Raw genomic sequence first — 27,624 nt, 5'->3', positions numbered from 1 at the left:
ATTTCTACTGTTCTGTGTGCCAGTTATGATTTTCATATGCGCAATTACCTTGAACAGTTTCATTTCAATAATAATGATTATCGAGGGGGGAGATCGTTGGAAAGATTTTTTTAAATAGCTTACTGTGAGGAACTATAGTTAATATATTATCATTCGCAATGGATGTAAAAAAAAAAAAAAAAAAACATCCTACATTTCCACGCAGTAGGCCAGGTACGTCTATGCGTTTTCAGGCGCACACATTCCCTCAACATTATCATGACAGAGAAACCAGATATACTCATTGCTCACATTGAGCACTCCAAACAAAAGACAATGAAAAAAAACAGACAAATCTCATAAATGATGGTTATGAAATAAACCTAAACTTGTTTCTCATAAGTGTAGCAGGTTGTGAACGCTGCAAACATTTCCACTCCAAGAATGATAGATGATTGTAATTAATACCTGCATGAACATAAATTAATGTAACCAATTTACAGGGATTAACAGTACATTTACTACTGGTGACATATGTAATGGCGAATAGATTATTTATTTTTAATCAAAGGGGCAAACAATTCACTCAAACAATGAATGCGCAAGAATTTGCGGGAGACAGCTGAGCCATTCTGGAGAGAGACTCACCTATATCTTCGCCACACACCCCTCCCCTTCTTCTTGTCTCAACATTTGTAATTATACTCAAGACACATTATATTCACACATATTTTAGATGCTTTTCACTGACAGCAGCAACTCAATAATCAGCTAGGCCTATTGCCACGTGCAATGGCCAAATTGCGGGGTTCCCCAATAGGCATTGGCCTACAATCTTGTGATTTGAAACAATCCACAGCTATTTTTTTTAAATAAGCTAATGATCCTCGATTCCTCTGTGGCAAAGTCATGCTTTCTGGTGAAATATTTTGAATGATTATATTTATTTCTGTATAGACAGGAGTAATTATATCATTTTGGCAAATGTATATCCATTTACTTCCCCATTGGTCCCACTGCTATGCCATTTCTCTCCTGTTCTATTGGTTTTCATATCAACTTTCTTTCATTGTCCAGAAGCCAAAGGAACAATCCTAGTTATATTAGCAACCCATCCTAGTTGTCGCATCTTTAGATTCCCCCTCTTTCTAAGTTTCTAACAGAGATTTTCATCTCTGTGACATATGGAACCACTATCAGGTGCGCTGTTTGGAATGGTATTTTCCCCAGGTGAGTGGTTTAGAATGATATTTTCTGTCATTCTGAGCACCGTGGGTGGACACCCTAATGGGTTATGCACCCAATGCATATGGGTCCCGTAAATTTCTCAAATGGCCGGTAAATAATCATCTTTCCGGTCACGTTGTCTGGCGCCACATTTTCCTAACGGAAACCCTGATCTGCACTTGTTCTTCAGGTAAATCTGTTTGTCAAATGTTGTGGAAATTGTTAAAAGTAGTCCTTGTACATCACGTTATCGAGTTGTATGGTTTGTTTAACTTAGCAATCATTGGTTTTTGTTTGACATACATTCTAAAGTGAAAAATCTGAGTCTCAGCATCACTCTGTTACCGTGGAATTATTCTTATCATACCAACAGCCAAAACACAACACATTCAGAAGCTGCTGGACAACAAGACATTTCACCATAAAGACAAAGACACACAACAGCAGCAAAGGAATGTATTAACACAGACAAACGCAACAATATAAGCACACATCACTCTGAAAGCAATAGAAGACAAGAGGAAAGGTTATGAAAAAATAAACGCAAAATAGCTTGGAGCCATGACTGACTGCATTGGGTTCATATCCTTGTGTACACTGTCGCCCTCTAGTGACTGCTGAGTTAAAAGCCTAATGTCATGTGGCCACTCACACATTGGACTGTTTTGGTGGCAGAGAGGAAGAGTTAGAATTGGTTGGTCCACGAAAATGTACATGTAATTGTATTTTTTATTTTAGTCATTTAGCAGACGCTCTTATCCAAAGCGACTAACAGAAGCGAGTGCATATATCTTCATACTAAAATAACCCCACGAAGTGAGGAATTTTTGTATGGGAGGTCAATGAGTGTCAAATTTGGTCAACCAAAAATGGAATTCCTAATTTGCTAACTGGCTTATTTGATTGAATATACGTTTTGTAATGGTTAGGTTGTTACCAATGCACTGATATACGTGGACACACATGGCCTCCTCCCACCTGTCTTCCATATTTGAGGACATGTTTTTCCATTGTTAGAGCGGTCACTTCACTATCTTGTCAATATAATAGAAAATCTTTGTTGGTGGGGATTAAGGTTAGGGGGCGGGTCTTACTGGGACGCACCTGTGGTTGAAAGGTGGGTCGAGGCGTCAGTCTAGGAGGAGGGACAAACTGAGGAACTTTGATTGGCTGTGCTGAGGAGGGGGTGGTGGTGGCCTGCACCTGAGACAAAACCACAGCAAATACTGTATTCTCTCTACCTGAGCTGCAGACAACAATTATATCTAAACTCTTTGACTTCTGCAGGTAGTTTTACAGAGAGAAAGATTACTTTGTACCAAGCGCCACCACACACCACCGCCTCAAAGCACCTCCTCATTAAGAGACATGGTTTTCAATAAAAAAACATTCAATTTTGACCATGCATATTTCCATACACATCTACACAGGAAACACGTTCAACCCACTTTGCGCTAAGAGTCTTTGTAAGAGGCCGAAAAAAACATTTTGAATATTTACTGCTTAATTTGAAAACACTTTGGGGTCACCACCAGTTATAAGAGAAGTGTTTGAAAGAGTTGAACTAGAAAGGATGACAATGATAGTACAGGAAGTGAATGACCCTTACCACAAGTGCATTCTTCGACACCAGTCGGACGGGCTCGAAACCCTGACTGGTCAATTTGCTAGCCACCTGAAGGTTCACTGGTGTGTTCTGGGAGTTGGAGTTGTCGGAACTAGGCTTGGAGGCGTGGCTGATGGCAGTGACCATGGCAACGGTGGCGGGGCGCTGCGCCACAACAGAGGAAGGCATGGTGGGAGTGGCAGCTTTCAGCACTACAGGTAGAGTCTTAGTGGGGATGACTGGGGTGACTGTCAGCGTCTTCTGACAGAGAGAGGAGAGAAAGAAGGAAATAGTTGATAAATCGGAGCGCAGAGAAAAATAGGAGAGAGAGTAATGAGATGGGGTTGAAAAAGGGAGTGGAAAAGTGAGAATGCTTAAGGTAGATACAACGAATGTGAACTAATGTGAAGCCTGGGGACTCAATACTAGGGCTAACTTCAATAAACCATTCCCTGGAGGGAGTTCCCTCCCTTTCTCCAATCCCCTACCCCACCCCCTCAACAGGACCCAGAGGAACAGGGCCTAGTCAGCGTTTCTACCGGCCAAGTCGTTTCCCATTGCCATCAAGGCAGACTTGGGCCAGAGGAGCGCCGCAGACGTACGCAGCTTTGATTATATCAAACGCCACAAGAAACCTGCCAGCTGAGCACTTCCCATCGCACTAAGAGCTAGAGATAAATCTACAGAGCCATGAATGACGTAGGTTTTAGGTTTTACAGCTGTGTCCGTCTAGTGGGGACCGGGGTTTGCAAGGTCTGAGAACAAAGCAGTACTGCCAAAAAGAACTGGCATCACTGAAGGACATCTCATACCGTAACTAATATCAGTACAAGGAACCATCCAGAATGTCAGACACTTTTGACCAGGGGCCTCTGAGGAAGGTGTTTTTTAGGGTGATTCTTCACTCTCTCTCTCTCTATAGCAGGGGTATTCAACTGGGGGTCTGCGGCCACCTAAGGGTCCGCACAGGCACTGCGTCCGCGGAAATATTTTTAAAAGAAAAACATTTTTTTGAAAATGTTTTTATGAATACTGCTAGCAACAACAGAAAACACATTTTTAATTACATACCTACAGTAGAAGAGGAGAATATCTTCTAATGATGTCAACTTTATTTATTAACTCCTAATATTGAGCAAATTACACTCACTGGAGCCAATTACACTCACTGGAGTATCTGACATAGGTTTTGAAAAAGCACCTGCGAATAGGCTACCTGTGCGGCATGTGCCGCTGGTAAGCTTTCTTGACTTTGGGGGGGGGGGATTGAGTGTTACATAGGCGGATGCGGAGGATTGAGATGCATCCAATGCAAAATAAACATCTAGCTTAAACTGACAGATTTTTATGGGATTTTTGTATTATGCTAATTAGATTTCATCGGGGGCGCGGACATCGACTTTAGTGGGTTAACCAGCTAAACAACTGCTCTAAGTGAAAATGTGTTTGGAGTTACCTTTCTAGAAAACAGGCTGTTAGAGTTTACACTTCCTCTTCGAATTATAATGAGGGGAGGTCATTTTAAAATATGTTAATTACTTCTCCTTGCCATTATCATTCACCTAATGATAAGACAAGACGTGGGCCTTTTAGTTTTTTGCTAACGTATGATGGGGTTCCCTGGGTCGCCATTTTCCTAGGAGGGGGTCCCTGGGTCGCCATTTTCCTAGGAGGGGGTCCCTGGGCAAGAAAAGGGTGAAGACCCTTGCTCTATAGTAGTAAAACTTTGTGAACACTGACAAGTTGCAAAATTCCACAAACTTTCCCCAAAAATCCAAGGTCTCTCCATTGCAACATTCCACCAACTGGGATTACTGAAAACCTGGGAATTTTGGGAAAACTTCATGAATTTTGCAAACATTGTGTAGGCTACTGCAAAGTTACAACAAGCCTTTGTGCAACATAACAAGCAGCTGAGTTGAGATAAGGTCGACAGTGTCTGTGGACTACCTGCTGCAGGGCCTGGGTGTGTGTGGTCTGCTGTAGGGCCTGCAGAGTGGTGGAGGAGGGGATCTGGAGGACGTGTTTGTCTGCAGCCGGCACCTTCACTTCCGGCTCCTGTTTCACCAGCAGGTCCTTCCTCAGCTGCTCCACCACCTTTTTCTGGAGAACAGAAGGGGGGGGGGGGGAGAAGAGAGAGAGGGGGGGGGGGGAGAGAGAGAGAGAGAGAGAGAGAGAGAGAGAGAGAGAGAGAGAGAGAGAGAGAGAGAGAGAGAGAGAGAGAGAGAGAGAGAGAATAAGGGTGTACAGGAAGAAGAGGGGAGAGAGAAGGGGGGGTGAAGGAGAAGTGTAGAAGATGGGGAGAGGAGTGTGTCAAGAAGTCGCAGTGACTTGGTCTTTATAAGACTAAAACAAGATGAAGGGAGGCGGAGCGAATAAAACTCTACTTGAGTTAATTGTGTCAATGTTCCTCTAAATGTTCAGTAGCCATCTTTTTGGCCATGACTCCACCACTCACTCAAAATGTATTTGAGTAACTAAACAAGACTCTTTAACATTTGCAAACAATTGGATGTCAAATTAAATCACTGCACATTTAGAACTTTCTTTAGTTTCACGTTGACAAAGTTGGTTAATTCATGTTGAGAATACCGAAATGTGATGATGGTTCCTCGGCTTCAGATCAAACAGACTTCCATGACTTAAATTCGAGGGGACTCTGACCTTTCGCCTTGGCATCAACTGCAGTTCTCACAAGAGCAAATTAACCTCCACGACACTGCCAAGTCATTTCAATGGCTAATTCCGCTACTACGAAGACACAAAATGCTCTTCCGGACAGGGAATTAGACCTGCTCTGAGGAAGGGTAGAGACTGGGGAGCAGAGGAGCAAGCAAGTATGAAATAAGTACTGTTGCATTGCACATTCATTCTTTCTGATAAATATTTACCCATGGAACCTGACTTAGGCCATTGAATATGCATTTACTGTGTAAAAATCAAGAAGTGCGCTGGCCTGGAGCAAGCAACCGCACCGTCTCCTGTCCTTGGGGGGAAACTTGTACTTCCAGCTGCTTCTCTTTGCTCATCATATTATCCGCATAGAGATTTTGCACTTTTTTTCTGCATTTTGGAGGGTTTCCCTTGAAGAAAGGGAAGTGGGAGATTCAGCAAATCCCTTTGCTGCCTTTCATGCTTCAGGCTGTTGGCTGTTATTTTTCGGAGAGACATGGATTGGTGTTCTTGCCAAGAAGCCAATTTCCATGTTAATCAAGTCACTTAAGCAGCAGCCCAAAAAAAAAAAAAAAGGACGATTTACTGTGTGTTTATCCTTTTTATGGGACCTGGCAGGGGATAGCCCTAAATACTGTTAATCAAATAGGGTTATAGACCAAGTCTGACATCCATAGTTGGCCCTATTACCTCAACTGCAAGCAAGACAGACGTTGTAGGAGAATCTGGGTAAAGAGCATCTTTATGGTTGGTATAAATAGCCTACTAGCCCATCAAAGGGCAACCCTCAAAGATGCGATTGAAACGGGCTCGTCCTGTGGACACTTGAGAGCTACACTTGAGCTCTTAGTACTCTTTGTTAGGCCCCTCCATTTGGAGGGAGTCAGCCAGGAGCGCTTAGCTGAAGGCAGAGGGAGGGAGGTTCTTATATGCCCCTGGGAAGCAGGGAAAAAACGCATCACATGGTCCATACAGCACATACAGTGGCTTGCGAATGTATTCACCCCCCTTGGCATTTTTCCTATTTTGTTGCCTTACAACCTGGAATTAAAATGGATTTTTTGGGGGTTTGTATCATTTCATTTACACAACATGCCTACCACTTTGAAGATGCAAAATAAAAAAAAGTGTGAAACAAACAAGAAATAAGACAAAAAAAACTGAAAACCTGAGCGTGCATAACTATTCACCCCCCCAAAGTCAATACTTTGTAGAGCCACCTTTTGCAGCAATTACAGCTGCAAGTCTCTTGCGGTATGTCTCTATAAGCTTGGCACATCTAGCCACTGGGATTTTTGCCCATTCTTCAAGGCAAAACTGCTCCAGCTCCTTCAAGTTGGATGGGTTCCATTGGTGTACAGCAATCTTTAAGTCATACCACAGATTCTCAATTGGATTGACTAGGCCATTCCAATACATTTAAATGTTTCCCCTTAAACCACTCAAGTGTCACTTTAGCAGTATGCTTAGGGTCATTGTCCTGCTGGAAGGTGAACCTCCGTCCCAGTCTCAAATCTCTGGAAGACTGAAACAGGTTTCCCTCAAGAATTTCCCTGTATTTAGCGCCATCCAGCATTCCTTCAATTCTGACCAGTTTCCCAGTCCCTGCCGATGAAAAACATCTCCACAGCATGATGCTGCCACCACCATGCTTCACTGTGGGGATGGTCTTCTCGGGGTGATGAGGTGTTGGGTTTGCGCCAGACATAGCGTTTTCCTTGATGGCCAAAAAGCCCAATTTTAGTCTCATCTGACCAGAGTACCTTCTTCCATATGTTTGGGGCGTCTCCCACATGCCTTTTGGTGAACACTAAACGTGTTTGCTTATTTTTATCTGGCCACTTGTCCGTAAAGCTCAGCTCTGTGGAGTGTACGGCTTAAAGTGGTCCTATGGACAGATACTCCAATCTCCACTGTGGAGCTTTGCAGCTCCTTCAGGGTTATCTTTGGTCTCTTTGTTTCCTCTATGATTAATGCCCTCCTTGCCTGGTCCGTGAGTTTTGGTGGGTGGCCCTCTCTTGGCAGGTTTGTTGTGGTGCCATATTCTTTCCATTTTTTTTATCATGGATTTAAAATGGTGCTCCGTGGGATGTTAAAATGTATGCACACATGACTGTAAGTCGCTTTGGAATTATATTATGTTCAAAGTTTCAGATATTTTTTTATAACCCAACCCCGATCTGTACTTCTCCACAACTTTGTCCCTGACCTGTTTGGAGAGCTCCTTGGTCTTCATGGTGCCGCTTGCTTGGTGGTGCCCCTTTGCCTAGTGGTGTTGCAGACTCTGGGGCCTTTCAGAACAGGTGTATATACACTGAGATCATGTGACAGATCATGTGACACTTAAAGTCTACCTGTGTGCAATCTAACTAATTATGTGACTTCTGAAGGTAATTGGTTGCACCAGATCTTATTTAGGGGCTTCATAGCAAAGAGGGTGAATACATATGCACGCACCACTTTTCCATTAATTATTTTTTTACTTTTTTGAAACAAGTAATTTTTTTTCATTTCACTTCACCAATTTGGACTATTTTGTGTATGTCCATTATATGAAATCCAAATAAAAATCCATTTAAATTACAGGTTGTAATGCAACAAAATAGGAAAAACGCCAAGGGGGATGAATACTTTTGCAAGGCACTGTATAAGCCTACTAGTCTGGCTTCTTCGGACATTGCCAATTCAGGGCTGCCTTTCTGTTTGCAGGCGATTTTTAATTTGGCGTCACTAAGACACGTGATGGCCAACTTCCAACAACACGTCTCCAGCTAGAGCTGATTGGAATATGTTGAGACTTTACTCGAAAAAGCATCAGCAACGTTGTACCCACGGTGAGGATTCGCCGCTTCCCCAATCAAAAGCCCAACAGCGAGGTTGGCGCTAAACTAATGAACAGGGCTACTGCACACAGAGCTGAGAGTTGTAGACAACCCTGATGCTACGGCCAAGGACAGGAATAAGTACAAGAAGTCTCGCACTGACCTCCGCAGAGTCAGCAAACGAGCAAAAGGACAATATAGGAATCATATTACACAGGCTCCAATGACCGCTGCATGTGGCAGGGGCTACAGTCCATTACAGATTACAAAAGGAAGACCCAACCGTGATCTGCCCAACGATGCCTCTCTACCAGACAAACTCAATTAATTTTGTGTACGCTTTGACAACATCATCGAGCCGGGTGTGAGGGCCGTCACCAAACCAGAGGATTGGGTCATCTCGCTCTCTGAGGCCGACGTGAGAAGGGTCTTAAAATCAGGCCAACACCTGCAAGGCCACGTGCCCCGACGGTATTCCAGGGTGGGTTCTCAGAGCATGCGCAGAACAGCTGGCAGGCATATTCACAGTAATTTTCAACCTCTCCTTGTCCCAGTCTGTAATCCCCACATGTATTAAGGTGACCAGAAACATTCCTGTTCCTAAGAACTCTTAAGGTTTCATGCCACAATGACTACCACCCTGTAGCACTCACTTCTGTAATCATGAAGTGCTTTGAGAGGCTGATTATGCACACTAACTCCATCCCAGCCACCCTAGACCCACTCCAATTTGCATTCCGCCCTAACAGATCCATAGACGATGCAAACTCAATTGCTCGCCACACTGCCCTCACCCACCTAGATAAAAGGAATATCTATGTGAGAATGCTGTTCATTGACTACAGCTCAGCGTTCAACACCATTATCCCCTCCAAGCTCGTCACCAGGCTTAGGACTCTGGGTCTGAACACCTCCCTCTGCAACTGGATCCTGGACTTCCTGATGGGCCGACCCCAGGTGGTGAGGTTAGGCAACATCACCTCCGCCACGTTGACCCTTAACACAGGGGCCCCACAGGGGTGTGTGCTTAGTCCCCTCCTGTACTCCCTGTTCACCCATGACTGCATGGTCAGGCACGACTCCAACACCATCATCAAGTTCGCTGACGACACAACAGTGGTAGGACTGATCAACAGCGACGATGAGTCTGCCTAAAGGGAGGAGGTCAGTGACCTGGCAGTCTGGTGCCGGAACAACAACCTGTCCTTCAACGTCAGCAAGACCAAGGAGCTGATCGTGGACTACAGGAAATGGAGAGGTGAGCACGCTCCCATCCATATCAACGGGGCGGCAGTGGAGCAGGTAGACAGCTTCAAGTTCCTCTGTGTCAAAATCACAAAATACTTAAAAATGGTCCAAAACACACACACGCACAGCCGTGAAGGAGATGCAACAGTGCCTTTTCCCCCTCAGGAGGTTGAAAGAGTTTGGCATGGGCCCTCACATCCTCAAAAAGGTTCTACAGCTGTACCACTGAGAGCATACTGACTGGCTGCAACACTGCTTGGTATGGCAATAGCACCGCCCTCAATCGCATGGCGCTACAGAGGGTTGAGTGGACAGCGCAGTACATCACTGGGGCCGAGCTCCCTGCCATCCAGGACCTCTATACAGTGAGGGAAAAAAAGTATTTGATCCCCTGCTGATTTTGTACATTTGCCCACTGACAAAGAAATGATCAGTCTATAATTTTAATCGTAGGTTTATTTGAACAGTGAGAGACAGAATAACCACAAACAAATCCAGAAAAACGCATGTCAGAAATGTTATAAATTGATTTGCATTTTAATGAGGGAAATAAGTATTTGACCCCCTCTCAATCAGAAAGATTTCTGGCTCCCAGGTGTCTTTTATACAGGTAACGAGCTGAGATTAGGAGCACACTCTTAAAGGGAGTGCTACTAATCTCAGCTTGTTACCTGTATAAAAGACACCTGTCCACAGAAGCAATCAATCAATCAGATTCCAAACTCTCCACTATGGCCAAGACCAAAGAGCTCTCCAAGGATGTCAGGGACAAGATTGTAGACCTACACAAGGCTGGAATGGGCTACAAGACCATCGCCAAGCAGCTTGGTGAGAAGGTGACAACAGTTGGTGCAATTATTCGCAAATGGAAGAAACACAAAATAACTGTCAATCTCCCTCGGCCTGGGGCTCCATGCAAGATCTCACCTCGTGGAGTTGCAATGATCATGAGAACGGTGAGGAATCAGCCCAGAACTACACAGGAGGATCTTGTCAATGATCTCAAAGCAGCTGGGACCATAGTCACCAAGAAAACAATTGGTAACACACTACGCCGTGAAGGACTGAAATCCTGCAGCGCCCGCAAGGTCCCCCTGCTCAAGATAGCACATATACAGGCCCGTCTGAAGTTTGCCTATGAACATCTGAATGATTCAGAGGAGAATTGGGTGAAAGTGTTGTGGTCAGATGAGACCAAAATCAAGCTCTTTGGCATCAACTCAACTCGCCGTGTTTGGAGGAGGAGGAATGATGCCTATGACCCCAAGAACACCATCCCCACCGTCAAACATGGAGGTGGAAACATTATGCTTTGGGGGTGTTTTTCTGCTAAGGGGACAGGACAACTTCACCGCATCAAAGGGACGATGGACGGGGCCATGTACCGTCAAATCTTGGGTGAGAACCTCCTTCCCTCAGCCAGGGCATTGAAAATGGGTTGTGGATGGGTATTCCAGCATGACAATGACCCAAAACACACGGCCAAGGCAACAAAGGAGTGGCTCAAGAAGAAGCACATTAAGGTAATGGAGTGGCCTAGCCAGTCTCCAGACCTTAATCCCATAGGAAATCTGTGGAGGGAGCTGAAGGTTCGAGTTGCCAAACCGTCAGCCTCGAAACCTTAATGACTTGGAGAAGATCTGCAAAGAGGAGTGGGACAAAATCCCTCCTGAGATGTGTGCAAACCTGGTGGCCAACTACAAGAAACGTCTGACCTCTGTGATTGCCAACAAGGGTTTTGCCACCAAGTCCTAAGTCATGTTTTGCAGAGGGGTCAAATACTTATTTCCCTCATTAAAATGCAAATCAATTTATAACATTTTTGACATGCGTTTTCCTGGATTTGTGTGTTGTTATTCTGTCTCTCCCTGTTCAAATAAACCTACCATTAAAATTATAGACTGATCATGTCTTTGTTAGTGGGCAAACGCACAAAATCAGCAGGGGATCAAATACTTTTTTCCCCCTCACTGTATCAGGCAGTGTGAAAAGAAGGCCCGGAAAATTGTTTCAGACTCCAACCTCCCAAGCCATAGAGTATTTTCTCTGCTGCCGCACGGCAAGAGGTACCGGTGCATCAAGTCTGACACCAACAGGCTCTTCAACAGCTTCTATCCCCAAGCAATACGACTGACAAATAGCTAACAAAATAGCTACATGGACTATCTGAGTTAACCTTGTATCTTTATTGAAATATTTGTAAAAAGTCAGTTCCAATACCATATTTACAATGTGCAGGGACACTGGAGTGATGGAGGTAGATACACTACATGACCAAAAGTATGTGGACAACTGCTCGACAAACATCTAATTCCAAAATCATGCGCATTAATATGGGGTTCGTCCCCCCTTTGCTGCTATAACAGCCTCCACTCCTCTGGGAAGGCTTTCCACTAGATATTGGAACATTGCTGCGGGAACTTGCTTCCATTCAGCCACAAGAGTATTAGTGAGGTCGGCCACTATTATTAGTGAGGTCGCAGTCGGCGTTCAAATTCATCCCAAAGGCGTTCGATGGGGTTGAGATCAGGGCTCTGTGCAGGCTAGTCAAGTTCTTCCACACCAATCTCGACAAACCATTTCTGTATGGACCTCACACGGGGGCATTGTCATGCTAAAACAGGAAAGGGCCTTCCTCAAACTGTTGACACAAAGTTGGAAGCACAGAATCGTCTAGAAAGTAATTGTATGCTGTTTTATTTAATTAATTGAACCTTTATTTAACTAGGCAAGTCAGTTAAGAACAAATTCTTATTTACAATGACGGCCTACCAGTGTTAAGCTTTCCCTTCACTGGAACTAAGGGGCCTAGCCCGAACCATGAAAAACAGCCCCAGACCATTATTATTATTATTCCTCCTCCACCAAACTTTACAGTTGGCACTATGCATTGCGGCAGGTAGCGTTCTCCTGGCATCCGCCAAACCCAGACTAGTCCGTCGGATTGCCAAACGGTGAAGTGTGATTTATCACTCCAGAGAACGCGTTTCCACTGCTCCAGAGTCCAATGGCAGCAAGCTTTACACCACTCCAGCCAACGCTTGGCATTGCGCATGGTGATCTTGGGCTGTGTGTGTGGCTGCTCGGTCATGGAAACCCATTTCATGAAGCTCCCGACAAACAGTTATTGTGCTGACGTTACTTCCAGAGGCAGTTTGGAACTCGATAGCGAGTGTTGCAACATTGGACAGACGATTTTTACGTGCTTCAGCATTCGGCAGTCCTGTTTTGTGAGCTTGTGTGGCCTACCACTTCATGGCTGAGCCGTTGTTGCTCCTAGACTTTTCCACTTCACAATAACAGCACTTACAGTTGACCGGGGCAGCTCTAGCAGGGCGGAAATCTGATGAACTGACGTCTCTAACAACACCGCTATAAGGTGGCATCCTATTATGTTGCCACGTTGAAATTCACTGAGCTCTTCAGTAAAGCCATTCTACTGTCAATGTTTGTCTATGGAGATTGCACAGCTGTGTGCTTGATTTTATACACCTGTCAGCAACGGGTGTGGCTGACATAGCGGAATCCACTAATTTGAAGGGGTGTCCACATACTTTTGTATTTACAGTACAAGTCAAAAGTTTGGAAACACCTACTCATTCAAGGGTTTTATTTTTACTATTTTCTACATTGTAGAATAATAGTGAAGACATAAAAACAATGCAATAACACATATGGAATCATATAGTAACCAAAAAAGTGTTCAACAAAACAAAATATATATTTTAGATTCTTCAAAATAGCCACCCTTTGCCTTGATGACAGCATTGCACACTCTTGGCATTCTCTAAACCAGCTTCACCTGGAATGCTTTTCCAAGAGTCTTGAAGGAGTTCCCACATATGCTGAGCACTTGTTGGCTGCTTTTCCTTCACTCTGCGGTCCAACTCATCCCAAACCATCTCAATTGGGTTGAGGTTGGGTGATTGTGGAGGCCAGGTCATTACATTTACATTTTAGTCATTTTGCAGACGCTCTTATCCAGAGCGATTTACAGTTAGTGAATACATATTTTTAATTATTTTTCATTTTTATTAGAATTTTTTTTTATGTTTTGTTCCTTTTATTTTCTTTAATATTTTTATTTATTTTATTTTTTATTTTTTTATACTGGCCCCCCATGAGAAACGAACCCACAACCCTGGCGTTGCAAACGCCATGCTATATCAACTGAGCTACATCCCTGCCGGCCATTCCCTCCCCTACCCTGGACGACGCTGGGCCAATTGTGCGCCGCGTCATCTGATGCAGCACTCCATCACTCTCCTTCTTGGTCAAATAGCCCTTACACAGCCTGGAAGTGTATTTTGATTCATTGTCCTGTTGAAAAACAAATGATAGTCCCACTAAGCGCAAACCAGATGGGATGGCATATCGCTGCAGAATGCTGTGGTAGCCATGCTGGTTAAGTGTGCTTTGAATTCTAAATAAATCACAGACAGTGTCACCAGCAAAGCACCCCCACACCATCACACCTCCATGCTTCACGGTGGGAACCACACATGCAGAGATCATCCGTTCACCTACTCTGCATCTCACAAAGACACAGCGGTTGGAACTAAAAATCTCACATTTGGACTCATCAGACCAAAGGACAGATTTCCACCGGTCTAATGTCCATTGCTCGTGTTTCTTGGCCCAAGCAAGGCTCTTCTTCTTATTGGTGTCCTTTAGTAGTGGTTTATTTGCAGCAATTCATCCACGAAGGCCTGATTCATGGAGTCTCCTCTGAACAGTTGATGTTGAGATTTGTCTGTTACTTGAACTCTGTGAAGCATTTATTTGGGCTGCAATCTGAGGTGCAGTTAACTCTAATGAACTTATCCTCTGCAGCATAGGTAACTCTGGGTCTTCCTTTCCTGTGGCGGTCCTCATGAGAGCCAGTTTCATCATAGCACTTGATGGTTTTTGCGACTGCACTTGAAGAAACGTTCAAAGTTCTTGAAATGTTCCGTATTGACTGACCTTCATGTCTTAAAGTAATGGACTGTCGTTTCTCTTTGCTTATTTGAGCTGTTCTTGCCATAATAGGGCTATCTTCTGTATACCACCGCTACCCTGCAAAGCTGTCATCAAGGCAAAGGGTGGCTACTTTGAAGAATCTCAAATATATTTTGATTTGTTGAACACTTTTTTGGTTATTACATGATTCCACATGTATTTCATAGTTTTGATGTCGTCACTATTATTCTACAATGTAGAAAATAGTAAAAATAAAGAAAAACCCTGGAATGAGTAGGTGTGTACACCAGGTCAAGGCTTCTTGCATGCATGGCTTTGAGATTTAAGTTAACAATAATTCACTTTGGAAAAATTATTTGAATTGCCATATCAGCCATAACTTTTATGTTGCTTTTCTTCCACCCAAGCCTTATATACCTGAGCAGGAAGAAGAGACGAGTAGTAACAACTGGCTCTTAATGATTAAGTCCCCTGTCTAGATTGAAGATCATAATTAGTTAATTAGTTTGAATCAATTGTGTTGAGGCTTGGCTGGAGAAAAATTGTGTATACAGTAGCTCTCTAAGAACAGTTGGCCACCCATTTAAAAGGTAGATTTAGTAGGCCTAAGTCCCAGTTTATGCTAGCTACATTGTTTGTTTATATAGCATTTATACAAGGCAGAAACCTTATTTCCTTGCTAAGGCAACTTCGTAACAGATAACCCCGTTTTTCCAAAGCCCATTAGCTGCCGAGTCTACCTTTTAAGATGGCAAAATAGAAAATGTTTTCAGTAATTGTTATTCGAACGGTTATTACAGAGACCATGGTCATTTGGCTGGCCAATTACCATCATCCAAAATTCCATGACCGTCACAGCCCTAGTAGCTAGTTAGCTGTAAAATTGCCTAAACAAACTGCACTATCAATTTAGGAGTCTACAATCTCACCATGTTCAACCTGCAGATTCGCAACGGCCATGGAACGGCACCATGCAATGCACCCTGGTCTGAAGAGACATAACAATAGGAGAAATATGGTGGAACCTCTTAAATTACATATTTCTAGAGGTAGGAATATTGCAAAAATATGATCAACGGCTCATCCGCGAGAAGACATCCTCCCGCATTATGACGTCGGTCAGTATTTAAATTACATATATGATAAGACGTTTTCGTGATCTAAAAGTTGTATTCCTATTAACTTCAAATCATATGTTTTTATATGTCGTTTTTACATCAGCAGATGTCACAAAGTGCTTATACAGAAACCCAGCCTAAAACCCCAAAGAGCAAGCAATGCAGATGTAGAAGCACTGTGGCTAGGAAAAACTCCCTAGAAAGGCAGTGTAGTGAGAGCGGCTTTATCACAATGCTAAGTCATACCGGCTACATTTCTGAGCTCATATACACATGAAAACATAAAATGACCCTGGGAATCGATAGAACATCGCTCAGAGATGCCTAAAGATTAAATAACATTCAAAATGGGTGAATATTCCTTTAAAAGACAAACTGTTAACATTTAAACATGTATGATTAATTTGTGGGTTTCGTCGAATATGATGTTAAAGGTCCAATACAGCCGTTATTTATCTCAATATCAAATCATTTCTGGGTAGCAATTACGTACTGAAAACTAGCTGTTATTGGTCTATTAGAGCAGACAAAAACACCATCCCACCAAAATAGGCTGAGATTTCAGGCGGTCTTTTAAAACAGCTCTTAAACTAAAAAGAGCATTATCAATAATTTTCACATTATTATTCCAACTTCAGTGTGGAAATATATATAACACACAGGGAAATCTCGTTTTTGACACTACTGGGCCTTTAAAATAAACAAATGAATAAAAGGACCAACTAGTTACACATTTGAATTTTCATTTTTAAATCTCCTGTTTATCAAATGCATGGTATGCGTCTGCGCTCATATAGGGCAACCTGGGATATCCTTGTGTTGTGTCAGCAGGGTGTCCTGAAATACCTGCTTCTCGCTAAGCGCTGTGATCTTAGCCTGAAGTTCGTGGAGCTGCTTCTTCAGATCAGCATTCTGCAAAGGAACGCAAAGCTCTTTTTAGGGCACTTTCATTCCAAACTCAAGCAATTCACATCCAGGTTCACTTGAAAAGGCAATTTGGTTCATTTAAACCTGACCAACGATTTCCAACTGAATTTGAATACTTTTGTCACATTCGCTACACTGATGTTTCACATGCACATACATCTCCAAATGAATTGAATCTTATCAGTAAGAAATGTATATTGGGCAGCAGGTAGCCTAGCAGTTAAGAGCGTTGGAATCGATCCTCGACCCGACAAGGTTAAAAATCTGTCCATGTGCCCTTGATCAAGGCACTTAGCCCTAATTGCCCCTGTAAATCGCTCTGGATAAGAGCGTCTGCTAAATGACTAAAACGTAAATGTATTGTATCAAACTATCCAGGTGTCAAAATGCCATTTGTTCGCAGCATTTCCACGTCTACTAATAGCAAAAACAATTATTAATGAAAAATGTCTTTACCTGTGGGTCCTGTTTCATTTGGGCGACTAGTTTCTGTAGAAGAAAGGATATAAATGTCAGTAGGATAACAAATGCATTCAGGGACATTCCACCAGACTCTACTACAGCCTGTGGACGGTGACACCTACAGGCACTGCATTGAACCCAGTGCACCTTCATCATGAAGTGCTTCGAGAGACTAGTCAAAGACCACATCAACTCCTCCCTTCCCGACACACTCGACCCTCTCCAATTCGCCTACCGCCCCGACAGATCCACAGACGACACAATCGCCATTGCACTGCACACTGCCTTCACCCATCGGGACAAAAGGAATGCATGTGAGGATGCTGTTCATTGACTACAGCTCAGCCTTCACACGATAGTGCCCTCTAAGCTCAATACAAAGCTCAAAAGCCCTGGGAATGAACTCCTTCATATGGACTTCCTGACGGGCAATCCCCAGGTGGTGAAGGTAGGCAACATTACCTCCTCCACACTGATCTTCAACCTGGGGGCCCCACAAGGGTGCGTCCTCAGTCCCCTCCTGTACACTCAGACTGTGTGGTCTCACACAGTTCCAACTCCATCTTCAAGTTCTCTGATGACACGACAGTAGTAGGCCTGATTGCCAAAAACGTTGAGACGCCCTACAGAAAGGAGGTAGGCACTCTGACTCCGTGGTGCCAGGTAAACCACCTCTTGCTCAACATCATCAAAACAAAGGAGCGGATTGTGGACTTCAGGAGGAACTAGGCTGGGCACGCCCCCATCCTCATCAACGGAGCCGCTGTGGAGACGGTCAAAAACTTCCAAGTTCCACCCCGAGGAGCAGAAATGGTCAAACCACACGGACACCGTGGTGAAGAAGGCACGACAGCGACTCTTCAACCTCAGGATGCTAAAGAGATTTGGCCTGTCCCCGAGGGCCCTCACAGTGTTCTACAGGAGCACCATCGCATACTGTTACGGCAACTCCACCGCTACCATCCGCCTATGGTCATTTATCATTGTTACAGTTGTAAATATGTATATAAATTATTATTACTTGTATTATTGTTTCATTCACTTCTCTTTTTAACCTGCACTGTTGGTTGGAGCTCAGAGCTTAAGAACTTCACTGTACCCTGCAATTACATCTGCGACCCTGTGCATGTGACTAATACATTTATCTAATCTAATCCTGTCCCATACCTAATTGTGACAGTGGCCATCATTCAGTTAGAGCAGACATAATAGTTAAATATATGACTTCTTACATAAGAATTGCATACCCATTCACTTTACATATTTACATCCAATTACATAAAGAAAATGCAGATATTCAAATTGCCTACTCATCCCGCAGAGAACAATTAACACAAACGGATTAAAAACAAACAAAAATACATTTACAAAACTGTGTGGATAAGGGCTGTAATAAAAAACGACATATAAAACTAACCCCACATGCCAAGGTCACCCCAGACCTTCATAAACTGGGTGCTAAACTCTGGCTCCTATCGCTGTGAGGTGATTGGGGACATTACTAAGCAGGGGACCTTACTTAGCTGGCCTATCAAAGCGCTGATTCCAGGTCTACTCTACGTGGCTGACCACTCCTCTGGGAGATGCCTGTTCAATGTGCTGAGTGTGGTTATGGGACTTTAGGGACTGAGCTCACTATAAGATGCTGACCTGCTAGTTGCTCAACAGCAAGGAGGCTGAAGACCTGGCCTGCATCCCAAATGGCACCCTATCTATGGGCCCTGGTTAAAAGCAGTGAATAGGGTGTCATTTGGGACGCATCCCTTATCATAGCACATACAGAGGAGAGAACCTCCATTACACTCATGCTTACTCACTAACGAACATGGAATTCAAATGGATGCCTGAAGTTGAAACATAGGAGCAAATCCTAACTTCCACTTGAGTCAAATTTGAACCTAGTCATGCATTGACGTCAATGGGAGACTAAGTGAAAATTCAGCTTAAGTGGAAGTTTGGAATTGCCCCATAATGCAATGGTCTTCGGTGGATCTTCTCAATAGCACTCTTCATAATAGTGGTGACCCTCAACATTTGACAGTTAGCCCAGTTGATTAGAAGTATTTTGTTATCATTTGCAGGCCTAACAAAGAGCCTGAACACAGAGCAGATGAACAACAGAAGAAGAAGAAAAAAAAAAAACGGAACACCTTGGGATGTTTTCCTCCTACCTGATGGACTTGTATTTCCATTTTCAGGGCCTCCTGTAATGTTTGTAGTTCCATCATTGAGCCAGTCAGTGTGCCAATCAGTCCGGGGAAACGTTCAGCCTGTGTACAGAGAGAGGGGGAATGGGGAACACATTAAAATAAATCCCCTTTAATTCTCACAATTACTACGTTTTGTTAGATGGTGAATATCTGTAAGAGTTGAATCAGTGGTTTCAAGCTTGCAGTAATAGCAACCAGAAATGATTAAACATTTCCAATCAGGGTCCAATGTTAACTTATTTTCTCAATGGCCCGAATGGGCCAGTTGTCCAGAAATCTACTGGCCCGAACAAAATGTATACTGGTCCAGACATGGTGTAGTTTTTAAAGGCACTGGGCTTATATAGGCATGCTTTCTCTCTATATTCAGCTATTAAAGACATGCTCCGGAACTTTGGCGACTAGTAAGTATTTTTTGGGGCTGGATGTGTCAATGTGTACTTCATATATGCATAATCTATGAGAAGAATTACTGTCCTACCTCCATTAGCCACGAAATCCCTAGTTTGAAAGCGACTGTTTACTTGAACCATTTCCCCTACATTTTCCCCCATGTGGGCCAGCCCCCTAGCAATTAGAGTTCCTGCCATTTGAATGACCGCTAGCAAGATGCACACACAGCAGAGCGAGAGAGAGCAATGACATGATGCATATATCTGCACATACAGTATGTGATGTAGTAAGCCATTTTCTGGACCACTTTTGGCTTGTGAGCACTACTTTCACCACTACTAAAAAGTATACAAAAAGGTAGCAGATAACCTCTAATAGGCTACATTTGGTTACTATGACGTGTATAACAAAACGGTGTAATATAATTTAGAAATGTAAGTCATTACTCTATTCTTTAGAATGCCATTTTATTAATTGCATTCATATTTGTTTCTATAGTATGCCATTTTACATCTCAAAAAAGGACACAGCCCCTTTAAGACAACGGTGTTGAAAAGAGATAGACCTGGCTAGAGTAGGCTAGCCAAGACAAATGTTAGGTGTCTTATTGTAGTGCTCTTTGCAGACTATCAATAGTAGCCAGCATATTGCAAGTATGTTCACTATTGAAGGTTTACTTTTGTAAATCACTTTCCCTAGCTAAAAGAAATCAGCTCAGCAAGTAGATTGATGGGTGCTTCTTTTTGCTCTGGACAGCTTGCGTGTGCTGTGTGAAGGCATCAATTCATGTACAGTCTTGGTCAAAAGTTTTGAGAATGACACAAATACTAATTTTCACAAGGTCTGCTGCCTCAGTTTTGATGATGGCAATTTTGCATATACTCGAGAATGTCATGAAGAGTGATCAGATGCATTTCCATGAAAATGAACTTAATCCCCAAAAAACATTTCCACTGCATTTCAGCCCTGCCACAAAAGGACCAGCTGCCATCATGTCAGTGATTATCTCATTAAACACAGGTGAGAGTGTTGACGAGGACAAGGCTGGAGATCACGCTGTCATGCTGATTGAGTTAGAATAACAGACTGGAAGCTTTAAAAGGAGGGTGGTGCTTGAAATCAATGTTCTTCCTCTGTTAACCATGGTTACCTGCAAGGAAACGTGTGCCGTCATCATTGCTTTGCACAAAAAGGGCTTCACAGGCAAGGATATTGCTGCTAGTAAGATTGCACCTAAATCAACCATTTATCGGATCATCAAGAACTTCAAGGAGAGAGGTTCAATTGTTGTGAAGAAGGCGTCAGGCTGCCCAAGAAAGTCCAGCAAGCGCCAGGACCGTCTCCTAAAGTTGATTCAGCTGCGGGATCGGGGAACCACCAGTGCAGAGCTTGTTCAGGAATGGCAGCAGGCAGGTGTGAGTGCATCTGCACGCATAGTGAGGCAAAGACATTTGGAGGATTGCCTGGTGTCAAGAAGGGCAGCAAAGAAGCCAATTCTCTCCAGGAAAAACATCAGGGACAGACTAATATTCTGCAAAAGGTACAGGGATTGGACTGCTGAGGACTGGGGTAAAGTCATTTTCTCTGATGAATCCCCTTTCCGATTGTTTGGGCATCCGGAAAACACCTTGTCCAGAGAAGACAAGGTGAGCGCTACCATCAGTCCTGTGTCATGCCAACAGTAAAGCATCCTGAGACCATTCATGTGTGGGGTTGCTTCTCAGCCAAGGGAGTGGGCTCACTCCCATTTTTGCCTAAGAACACAGCCATGAATAAAGAATGGTACCAACACATCCTCCGAGAGCAACTTCTCCCAACCATCCAAGAACAGTTTGGTGATGACCAATGCCTTTTCCAGCATGATGGAGCACCTTGCCATAAGGCAAAAGTGATAACTAAGTGGCTCGGGGAACAAAACATCGACATTTTGGGTCCATGGCCAGGAAACTCCCCAGACCTTAATCCCATTGAGAACTTGTGGTCGATCCTCAAGAGGCGGGTGGACAAACAAAAACCCACAAATTCTGACAAACTCCAAGCATTGATTATGCAAGAATGGGCTGCCATCAGTTAGGATGTGGTCCAGAAGTTAATTGACAGCATACCAGGGCGGATTGCAGACGTCTTGAAAAAGAAGGGTCAACACTGCAAATATTGAATCTTTGCATAAACTTAACGTAATTGTCAATAAAAGCCGTTGACACTTATGGAATGCTTGTAATTATACTTCAGTATACCATAGTAACATCTGACAAAAATATCTCATTCTCAAAACTTTTGACCACGACTGTACTGCTCGAGAAGTTGTGACTCGCAGGAGCGTGGTGGTGCTTGAATGAATGGCCAATCATATTACTCAAATATAAATAGCATGACTTTTCAGCGTGTAGTCTTCAATGGTAGACTGCGACAGAGCAGGTAAATGTTGAATGCAAAAATGCACGGAGAAGTTGACCAGCCCAGTAATGTCGGACCCTGTTTCCAATATTGTCACACAATCCATGATAGCAACCATTTTGTTGGCAATATGTGGACAGTTCAAACAATTACACTGTCCCCATCTGACTCTGAACATACAGTGGGGGAAAAAAGTATTTAGTCAGCCACCAATTGCACAAGTTCTCCCACTTAAAAAGATGAGAGAGGCCTGTAATTTTCATCATAGGTACACGTCAACTATGACAGACAAAATGAGAAAAAATTTTCCAGAAAATCACATTGTAGGATTTGTAATGAATTTATTTGCAAATTATGGTGGAAAATAAGTATTTGGTCAATAACAAAAGTTTCTCAATACTTTGTTATATACCCTTTGTTGGCAATGACACAGGTCAAACGTTTTCTGTAAGTCTTCACAAGGTTTTCACACACTGTTGCTGGTATTTTGGCCCATTCCTCCATGCAGATCTCCTCTAGAGCAGTGATGTTTTGGGGCTGTCACTGGGCAACACAGACTTTCAACTCCCTTCAAAGATTTTCTATGGGGTTGAGATCTGGAGACTGGCTAGGCCACTCCAGGACCTGGAAATGCTTCATACGAAGCCACTCCTTCGTTGCCCGGGCGGTGTGTTTGGGATCATTGTCATGCTGAAAGACCCAGCCACATTTAATCTTCAATGCCCTTGCTGATGGAAGGAGGTTTTCACTCAAAATCTCACGATACATGGCCCCATTCATTCTTTCCTTTACACGGATCAGTCGTCCTGGTCCCTTTGCAGAAAAACAGCCCCAAAGCATGATGCTTCCACCCCCATGCTTCACAGTAGGTATGGTGTTCTTTGGATGCAACTCAGCATTCTTTGTCCTCCAAACACGACGAGTTGAGTTTTTACCAAAAAGTTATATTTTGGTTTCATCTGACCATATAACATTCTCCCAATCCTCTTCTGGATCATCCAAATGCACTCTAGCAAACTTCAGACAGGCCTGGACACGTACTGGCTTAAGCAGGGGGACATGTCTGGCACTGCAGGATTTGAGTCCCTGGCAGCGTAGTGTGTTACTGATGGTAGGCTTTGTTACTTTGGTCCCAGCTCTCTGCAGGTCATTCACTAGGTCCCCCCGTGTGGTTCTGGGATTTTTGCTCACCGTTCTTGTGATCATTTTGACCCCACGGGGTGAGATCTTGCGTGGAGCCCCAGATCGAGGGAGATTATCAGTGGTCTTGTATGTCTTCCATTTCCTAATAATTGCTCCCACAGCTGCTTACCTATTGCAGATTCAGTCTTCCCAGCCTGGTGCAGGTCTACAATTTTGTTTCTGGTGTCTTTTGACAGCTCTTTGGTCTTGGCCATAGTGGAGTTTGGGGTGTGACTGTTTGAGGTTGTGGACAGGTGTCTTTTATACTGATATCAAGTTCAAACAGGTGCCATTAATACAGGTAACGAGTGGAGGACAGAGGAGCCTCTTGAAGAAGTTACAGGTCTGTGAGAGCCAGAAATCTTGCTTGTTTGTAGGTGACCAAATACTTATTTTCCACCATAATTTGCAAATAAATTCATTAAAAATCCTACAATGTGATTTTCTGGATTTTTTTCCCTCAATTTGTCTGTCATAGTTGACGTGTACCTATGATGAAAATTACAGGCCTCTCTCATCTTTTTAAGTGGGAGAACTTGCACAATTGGTGGCTGACTAAATACTTTTTTCCCCCCACAGTAATACTCAGTAGGTGGTAATTACATTTTACATTTTAGTCATTTAGCAGACGCTCTTATCCAGAGCGACTTACAGGAGCAATTAGGGTTAAGTGCCTTGCTCAAGGGCACATCGACAGATTTTTCACCTAGTCGGCTCGGGGATTAGAACCAGCGACCTTTCGGTTACTGGCACAACGCTCTTACCCACTAAGCTACCTGCCGCCCTCAACTTGGTTTTATACTTAACAGTCTACATCATAGAGAATCATGTCCATTGAGTACAGTGCATTACATAAGTCCAGAAGGGAATACATCCTGGTAACAAAGCAAGGTTATGAGTCAAACGGCCTGAAACAACAGCTATTCACTTTTTGTTTGAGTCTTTTAGGATATTCATCACCATAGCCTTGGATGTACAAAAACCAGAATGATGTAACCTTGTGAATGTTAAAAGGGAATGAGCTAATTAACTCCATCTCTTACCTTCACACCGTCTCCAGGTTGAATACCATCCAATTGAAGCATTAAAGAGCCGCTGCACGCAAAACAGAAAACTACAAAGTTACTGACTTTTTACAATTCACATTTCAGTAACAAAACAAAATGGGTTGTCTATTAGGGTACACGGTTTCCAAAAGAAAACAAAAACTAGCCTTTCATATTGGATAAGTCCAATAAATTATTTCCCTGTTGAAGTCAATTTTTCAAAGAGGGTAGCCTATGACGTAACGTTATGATTATAACCACGGGTTGCATTAGCTTTCAGAAATCTGTATTTTCAAAACACAGACCATCAAAAAACCTGTTATAAACCATTAAAACCTGCATTTTATATTGAAAGTAGAGTGATAAGGGGCGTGCAACTATAGCTTTTCTTCAAACAAAACACATTAGCGCAACACATTCGGCATCTTTTTCATCAGATGACAACAGAAGTGCAACACTTTTTGGCTAGCAGCATTAAGTACATTTGCTTAAAATAAAAAATAACAATTTGTTGCAAAAATGTAGCCAGCTACATTTCCTAATGTTTTGCTTGAAGTTAATCTTGAATTTTAACCTGCCACTTGAGAAAAACTACACCAGAGGAAAGTACCGGAGAAAAGTAGCCTACACAGTCAGAGTGCTGTCTGGTGATCCAATGATGAGAGCAAAGACATTTCATCCGAGCAGAGAACTGCAACTGAAGCACGAAATTAGTCCTTTTACATTCATGATTTGGAGCGAACCCTGACTGAAGCCGAGCAGAATTTACAATAAGAAGCATTTTAGATCTGCGTTTACAAAACGCAGCAAGATATAAACGCAGAAATCATTTTTCCTTTTCTACGTGATAAACGCATTATCCTGCGTTAACGTGACCCCTGCTATAACTACTGTTCCCTGAAGGAGGGAAACGAGCTACAACACAACTATGGGGAGTCACACTCTCGCGACTTCGATTGAAGAATTAGAATCATGCCTGACAAGGCCAATGAAATCCACACATCGCTTGAAGCCCTGCCTTTCACAGGTGATAACCCTGAGGCTCGGATTCATTCTTTCAATTCAGTACCGCTCCTCACCGAGCCCAAAACCGGGCGGCGCCAAACAGGTGTTGTACCTCGTTTCCCTCCTTCAGGGAACAGTAGTTAGTCATAACGTTACATTCCCTTTCAGTCGGTACAACACAACTATGGGGAAATGGAATCCCGCCTCAAGCCGGCCCCAACAAAAACCAAATGAAATGGCCCATGGCAGACCATCCAGACAAGATGCGGTAGTCTGGGTATTGGGCACACTGCACGATGCCTAATGACCCTCTCCTGTCCCAGCTGTAAGCACACTGTAGGCTACACTGGGAGCAGTGACATCCAAGCGATAAAACCTCACAAAATAAAGTGTGTGGTGATGCCCAACACGACGCAGCACAAATATATATCCCCTACAGTCAACCCTTTAAATAGCACCCAAGACGCTGCCAGACCCCTTGGTGGAGTGGGCGTGTTTCTGTAGCCATTGGCGGTGCGTGAGTTTCAAGTTAGCGGAAGCTAATTTTCACCATAAAAATGCAGCTTTTTAATAAGGCATTCCATGCATCATCGCATTTGCAAACTTATGTAAGATAGCCTACTATTCCTAATGTGATGAATAGATTGGAGTCATAATTTAGGCTAATAATACAACTCAATCACTGTTTGCAAAAAATACTGCATAGTGGCGTAGAGTGGGCATAGGCTATATCAGATATGTTTCTTGGCCTTTTATAAACACAATTCATGCAATTCTACTACACTTTATGGGACTGATAGATATCACATTTAGATCACAGTAATTCATATTAACAGAACATGCAAGTTGAGGGTGCAATGATGTGCGGTCCTTCTTAAAGAATTCTGATAGACAGTTATTCTAACGTCTTCAAAGTGCCTACATTTACTTTTCCTCAGCGAACAAGACGAGTAACGAACAGCAAAATCACTAGCCTTTGTCAATCTACTATCCCCCATAGTAGAAAAGTTCACATATTCTATTGGTCAGCTTACCGTGAAAGAAATAGCCTATTCTAAACAGACTCTGGGACAGTTGTGGGACAATAGATCGCAAATTCGTACAACCAGTAGGCCTAGGCTACATAAAAAAAAAACTGGAAAAGCAAATGAGTCTGATGCAACAGATCAGCTTAAAATGTTGATAAACTATTATTTCTTCACATTATAAGCGCAGCAATGCACACAAGGCAGTAGGCTACCCGCGAATGTTCGTTCCATAATGCAATTAGCGGGAAAACACACAGATGTCAAAAGCACACTGTACATGCGAGCGGTTTCATGTGACAGAGACGAAAATATCCATTTGAAACAGACGAGATTACATTAGAAAGAGGGAAGATCTTATATGCAACAACTAGCATGGGCTGCCAATATGACTAGGATTGTGCCTTTGCTAACATTTCTAAAAACCTGTTTTTGCTTTGTCATTATGGTGTATTGTGTGTAGATTGAGGGAAAAAAACAATTTAAATCAATTTTAGAATAAGGCTGTAATGTAACAAAATGTGGAAAAAGTCAAGGGGTCTGAATACTTTCCGAATGCACTGTACATAACGAATATACTGTACACGCGCCAATTTAATTACACTTGATTTAGCAAATTAACCTATAGACAGATAACCATCTTGTGGTGCTTTCAAGACAACTGGGAACTCTGAAAAATACGAGGTCAAATCATGACGTCAGTGATCTTCAGGTTCCCCAGTTGGAATTCCGAGTTGGATGACCGTTCAAAAATATTTTTCCCAGTCGGAGCTTGTTTTTTCCCCCAGTTCCCAGTGGTCTTGAACACACTGAAGTCGGAAGTCGGAGATTTCCGAGTTCCCAGTTGTTTTTAACGCGGCAACGGAAGGCAGGCTTCATCAGCCCGTCACACACCACTTTGCAATGAGCTGGAGGCATTTTGAAAATATATACCTAATTGTTTGAAACCTGAACGTTTTAATATATATGAGGCATGTCTTACCTTGCTTCAAAGTAGCCTATTAGATCTCCTCTCTAACGGATATTTTCATCTCGTCACATGAAACTGCAATGCTCTTTTGACAAGTGTTTTCCTGCCAATTGCATTATGGAACGAACATTTGCACGTAGCCTACTGCATTGTTGCACTTATAATGTGAAGAAATAATAGTTTGTCAACATTTTCAGCTAAAAGTTCTGATCTGTTGCATCAGACTCATTGCTTTTTAACGTTGTTTTTTTAATGTAGCCTTACTGGTTGTATGAATTTGGATTCTATCGTCCCACAACTGTCTGTTTGGAATAAGCTACTTCTTTCTCGACAAGCTGACCAATAGCATAGGTAGCCTAAACTTTTCTACTA

At 43.0% G+C, this 27,624-nt stretch overlaps 1 protein-coding gene across 1 annotated transcript in view; it reads right to left on the bottom strand.

The window, feature by feature from the left end:
• The window catches only part of phf21ab (PHD finger protein 21Ab), a 78,805-nt gene that overhangs the window by 43,931 nt on the left and 7,250 nt on the right, over positions 1-27,624 (bottom strand). Inside the window, exons 3-9 of the mRNA XM_084169240.1 lie at positions 24,250-24,301; positions 19,196-19,294; positions 17,019-17,051; positions 16,482-16,547; positions 4,763-4,915; positions 2,816-3,073; positions 2,311-2,409 (exon numbers count right to left, since the gene is read on the bottom strand). Of these exons, the coding sequence (XP_084025366.1) occupies positions 2,311-2,409; positions 2,816-3,073; positions 4,763-4,915; positions 16,482-16,547; positions 17,019-17,051; positions 19,196-19,294; positions 24,250-24,291 (750 nt within the window). The 5' untranslated portion in view covers positions 24,292-24,301. The remainder of the gene's footprint in view (positions 1-2,310; positions 2,410-2,815; positions 3,074-4,762; positions 4,916-16,481; positions 16,548-17,018; positions 17,052-19,195; positions 19,295-24,249; positions 24,302-27,624) is intronic.

This window comes from Coregonus lavaretus (genome assembly GCF_964263955.1).
Source record: "Coregonus lavaretus genome assembly, chromosome: 9".
Lineage (NCBI taxonomy): Eukaryota > Metazoa > Chordata > Actinopteri > Salmoniformes > Salmonidae > Coregonus > Coregonus lavaretus.
Note: the sequence above shows the minus strand (reverse complement) of the source record. Positions and strands in the feature narration are given on the sequence as shown.